The 4,382-nt window shown below is 58.9% G+C and overlaps 2 protein-coding genes across 2 annotated transcripts in view; both read right to left on the reverse strand.

Annotated features, from left to right (window-relative positions):
• The window catches only part of ETNK2 (ethanolamine kinase 2), an 11,664-nt gene extending 9,988 nt beyond the window's left edge, over positions 1-1,676 (reverse strand). Inside the window, exon 1 of the mRNA XM_009638272.2 lies at positions 1,626-1,676. Within this exon, the coding sequence (XP_009636567.1) occupies positions 1,626-1,676 (51 nt within the window). The remainder of the gene's footprint in view (positions 1-1,625) is intronic.
• Positions 1,677-3,482: 1,806 nt separating this feature from the next.
• REN (renin) overlaps positions 3,483-4,382 on the reverse strand; it is a 5,034-nt gene continuing 4,134 nt past the window's right edge. The window contains 3 exon segments of the mRNA XM_035893746.1: positions 3,483-3,644; positions 4,070-4,168; positions 4,278-4,382. The exon segment at positions 4,278-4,382 is cut by the window's right edge and continues 19 nt beyond it. Coding sequence (XP_035749639.1) covers positions 3,483-3,644; positions 4,070-4,168; positions 4,278-4,382 — 366 coding nt within the window.

Below are 4,382 nucleotides of genomic sequence, written 5' to 3' on the forward strand. Positions count from 1 at the left end.
CTGGACTGGCCTCTCCAGCGCCGAGATGTGCCCCGGGATGTGCCCCAGGATGTTGGCAGGACCCTGGGCTCCAGGAGGGACCTGTCCCCCTCTGGGCTGGCCTCTCCAGCGCCGAGATGTGCCCCGGGATGTTGGCAGGACCCTGGGCTCCAGGAGGGATGCATCCCCCTCTAGACTGGCCTCTCCAGCCCCACCACCATCTCACCCACCTAGTGCTGTCCCCCCGTAGGGGACTTACAGGTGGGCTGGAGCAAGGTTTGATAGTTTGAGATAGAGCACGGCTCCCCTGCTGGCACAGCCCCCCACAGCCTGCTGACACCGCTCCAGCCCTGCTCCATTATCGAAGGAAATAACAACTGCACATGGCTCGGAGTGGAGAATGCCCCCTCCGAAGTTTACAGCTGGCTGCGGCTGAAACCAGCTAAATGGACCGTGGAGACTTGGGGAAAATCATTTAAGGAAGGGGAAAAAAAAAAACAACCCAGCCAGTTCCCCGTGTTTCTAAATATAGAGCGAGCTCTGCCAGTTTTAATAGGATGGTCACAATTGCTCCCGCCGCTTTGCTGGGCTGAGCGTGGCCTAATTGCTCGCCCATAGCAATCGCAAGTGTTAACACGGGGCAGCGGCGGGTGAGCGGTGCCTCGCAGCCAGGGCTGCGCAGCAGCCACCAGGAAATTGCCCTGGCACTGGTGATTAGAGGTGTTAATGGGCTGGCTTAAGGGGTCCAGGAGTGGCACTGCAAAGCAGCCCAGGCATTTTTCCCTCCCGCCGCTTGAAACAACTGCGCTGAACAGGAACAGAACCGGATCCACAAAAACATCCTATTTTAGGCCAGCCTGACCATTTGCCAGGTGAGGGCTATAGGCAGAAGGCATCATGGAGGCTTAAATCACCTGGTGCTTTTTCCAGCTCAGATCCACTCGAGTCTTCTCCAGACCAGAGCCTTTGCGGTGTGGAATAGGGCAGAGGTGGCTTAGTTATTTCCAGCTGGAGAGTTTCCCTGTGGTAAATAGGAAGGAAGGGGAGAAGCTTGCCAGCATCTCCCTGCGACCAGATGCTTGCAGAGGGGCCAGGCTGTAGCTCCAGTGCCGGCCCGTGCAGACATCCCCACGCCGAGGGTCTCTGGGCAGCTCTGCCCTCCCTCCCGTGCCCTCCCTGCCTGTGCGGCCGCTGCTTCCCAGCCCCTGGGGTTTCCTGTGCTGATGAGCAGCAGCAGCCTGGAGCACCCGGGTGTGCTCAGGAAACGCTGGATGAAAGCAAGATACTCTGAGGTGACCGCTGGGGCCCCTTCCCTCCACCCCCAGGGCCCAGAGAGCTGTTGCCACCGCTCTCCTTGCCCCCGCGTTGGAGGTGATGGAACAGCGCTACAGAAGGGGATGGCAAGAAACAAGCAACATCGTTGGGTGCCTTGAATTTTCCCCTCCCTGGAGACCCAGGGTTGTGCATCCCAACTTTCAGAGGCTGAAATGCTACTCAGCTGCACAGACCCTCCCAGGAGGGACAAACATCCGCTTAGCCACATCCTCTGCTGTAAGGCTGCACTGCTGCTCCACGGGGCAGGGCAGGGGACGAGGTGCCGGTGCTGGGAGGGAGGGCTGGCGAGCAGAGCCGAGGCTGCTGCCTACCTGGCTGGAAGGGTCACTCAGCAGCAACCGTTTCGGTGCTGGCAGGAGCATCACTCTCCTGAACATCCCTGCAGCCTGAGAGGTAGCGCGGGCTTTGGGCAGCACTGGGAATTCGTCAGCAGTCAGCACTTCGTGGCAGAGATGAGGATGAGAAGCTTCTGTGAGCAATCACACTCAGATGGTGGCTTGCTCCAGGCTCTGCTCCAGAATCACACACAGAATCCCAGACTGACAGGGGTTGGAAGGGACCTCAGGACCTCACCCAGTCCCACCCCCCTGCTCAAGCAGGCTCACCCAGAGCAGGGGGCACAGGACAGCGTCCAGGCGGGGGGTGAATATCTCCAGAGAAGGAGAGTCCACAGCCCCCCTGGGCAGCCTGGGCCAGGGCTCGGGCACCCTCAAAGTCAAGAAGTTCTTCCTCACATTCAACTGGAACCTCTTGTGCTTCAGTTTGTGCCCATTGCCCCTTGTCCTGGCGCTGGGCACCACTGAGAAGAGTCTGGCTCCATCCTCGTGACCCCCACCCTTGAGATATTTGTACGTGTTGATGAGATCCCCTCTCAGCCTTCTCTTCTCCAGGCTGAACAAGCCCAGCTCCCTCAGCCTTTCCTCGTGTGCTCTGCCCTCCAGGCACATTTCCCAAGGCTTGGCTGTGGACTACGGCAGTCCCAGCACTCAGGTCGAGCCAGAGATGAGAGCGTGTTGCAGACCGCTTGGCATTGGGGAGTGCTTGGATTCACAGCTACTGGGCTGTAACTGGAAGCACCGCAGCTCTCCTGCAGAACTGGAAATGTCAGCCTCTCGCTGGGAGCACTGGTCTGCCCATCCTGCTGGGCCAGCCGGCACGGGGCTTGCAGCTCCAGCACACTCCTGCTGAGCATCTCCGCACATGGCTGGGACAGAGACAAGCCCCTAGGAGTTCGCTGGAGCCAACCTGGCAATGAAAACAGATCCAGGCACTGGGGCCTGACTCTGCCTTCCTGGGGGGGCAGAGTCAGCTGCCCTTAATCAGACCTGCAAGCACCAACCCCTCCCCAAAGAGCAGCACAGACTTCGTGCAGCCCTGTCCCTCTGGTCCCAGGGGTGCGACCAGTGGTCTTGAGCCCCCCTGGGACAGCAGGTTGAGGCATGGGTACCCCTGCGGCAGATCAGCTCCTGCAGAAAAGGCTCCTTTGCTGTTTGAAAAGACCCCGATTTGCCTACAGGTAGACGCAGTGGCACTAGCTGGGAGGGTGTTTCACTCTTATGAAACAAGGAAGGACAGAAACGCCGTGGTGAATCCTAGCAGAGGAACACTCATGGTCCAGTTCTCTCCCTTCTGCAAGAATAAGCATCCACTCAGCGTCCTGTTGCTCTGAGATTGTTTAATATTAAAGTCATGGAGAGGGGTAGGGTTAATACCAGCTAAAACGATCATTAAGCACAGGCAGATTATTGTTCTCCCATCCAAAGAATAACACAAACTGTAACAGATCCCTTCTCCGTCTGTCTGCAACCTGCGAGCACCTCCACGCCAGCAGCGACCCATGCACGCCAGCAGTACTATTGCACATCACCCTAAAAGTCCCTGGACGTCCAACTCCGGACACAGGATCCCGCTTTGATTTCCAGACTGAACACGCTGGCTGGAAGATGTGTTTAAGGCTCAGTTCTCCCGAGCAGCAGAGACTCTCGGGAAGCAGCGCGGGGGTTTTGGAGTGGGAGAAGGCAAGGTTTTGCAGTTGCTTCAGTAAAGAGAGGAGGTGGCTGAGCTGTAAGGAAACGCCGTTCTCGTTTGCACTTCAAATCGTTTCTTCTCGGTGGTACTCTTGCCTCCAGGCTGGTTCCCTCCATCCCTCTCCTTGGCTCCCCCGGCCGTCAGCGGGCTGTGGCAAAGCCGATGCGGTTGTTGTGCCGGTCAAATTTGGTGTAGTAGTGCCCGATGAAGCTGGCGCCCAGGATCCAGAGGGGACCAGCTGGGGGTGGGATGTCCAGCCCTGAGAAAGCCACCACACAGACATCCTCCCCGTACTGGGATTGCTGCAAAGAGGAGGAGACCCAGGCGGTGATGGAGATGCCAGGAGGGAGATCGGTACTGCAGTGTGCCCGAGGAAGGGCTGTGATCCCCAGCTCAACACCCTCTGCTTGGCCTCCATGTTCCTTCCTCCAGGAAGGAGGATCCCCACCTGCCTCTGCTCTTTGCTGCTCACCCCAAATCTCCCCCAAACCACCCAAGGAAGCAGCGATGGGATGGTCTGGCTCAGCTGGACACTTCTGCCGAACAGGAGGGTTTGGGGAAAAATGAGAAGCATCATTCTGGGGCTTGTTGCAGCTGCTTTAGGGGAGCCAGGAGGGTGCAGGAGGCTCCAGGAGAGCTGCACCCTGAGATGCATTGCTCTCCCCAGCAGACACACCCAGCCCGGGGAGAGCCGCCCTCCCGCCTCGCACGGAGGGATGGAGCTTACCCGGAGGACGTAGGCTGAGCCGCTGAGCGTGTAGGCCTTCCCACCCAGGTGGAAAGAGATGTTGGGCAGCTGAGGGACTCGGTCGCAGTCCACCACATACTGCGGGATGGAGAGACAGCACTGAGCCCGTTTGCTGGGGGAGGGATGGGCTGGGGTACAGGCAGCAAGGGGGCAGGGGCACTGAGCGGGGCAGAAGGGGTTTGCTTACCTCTCCTTCGGCCATTTCTGCTGCCCCGATGGCTTTCATCAGCACAGAGATGGGGCCGGCTGGGCCGGGGATGTAGGATGCTCCCGTGTCACCAGCCACTGAACA

The sequence above is a fragment of the Egretta garzetta genome, unplaced genomic scaffold (assembly GCF_000687185.1).
Source record: "Egretta garzetta isolate BGI_Z169 unplaced genomic scaffold, ASM68718v1 scaffold105, whole genome shotgun sequence".
In the NCBI taxonomy this organism is placed as follows: Eukaryota; Metazoa; Chordata; class Aves; order Pelecaniformes; family Ardeidae; genus Egretta; species Egretta garzetta.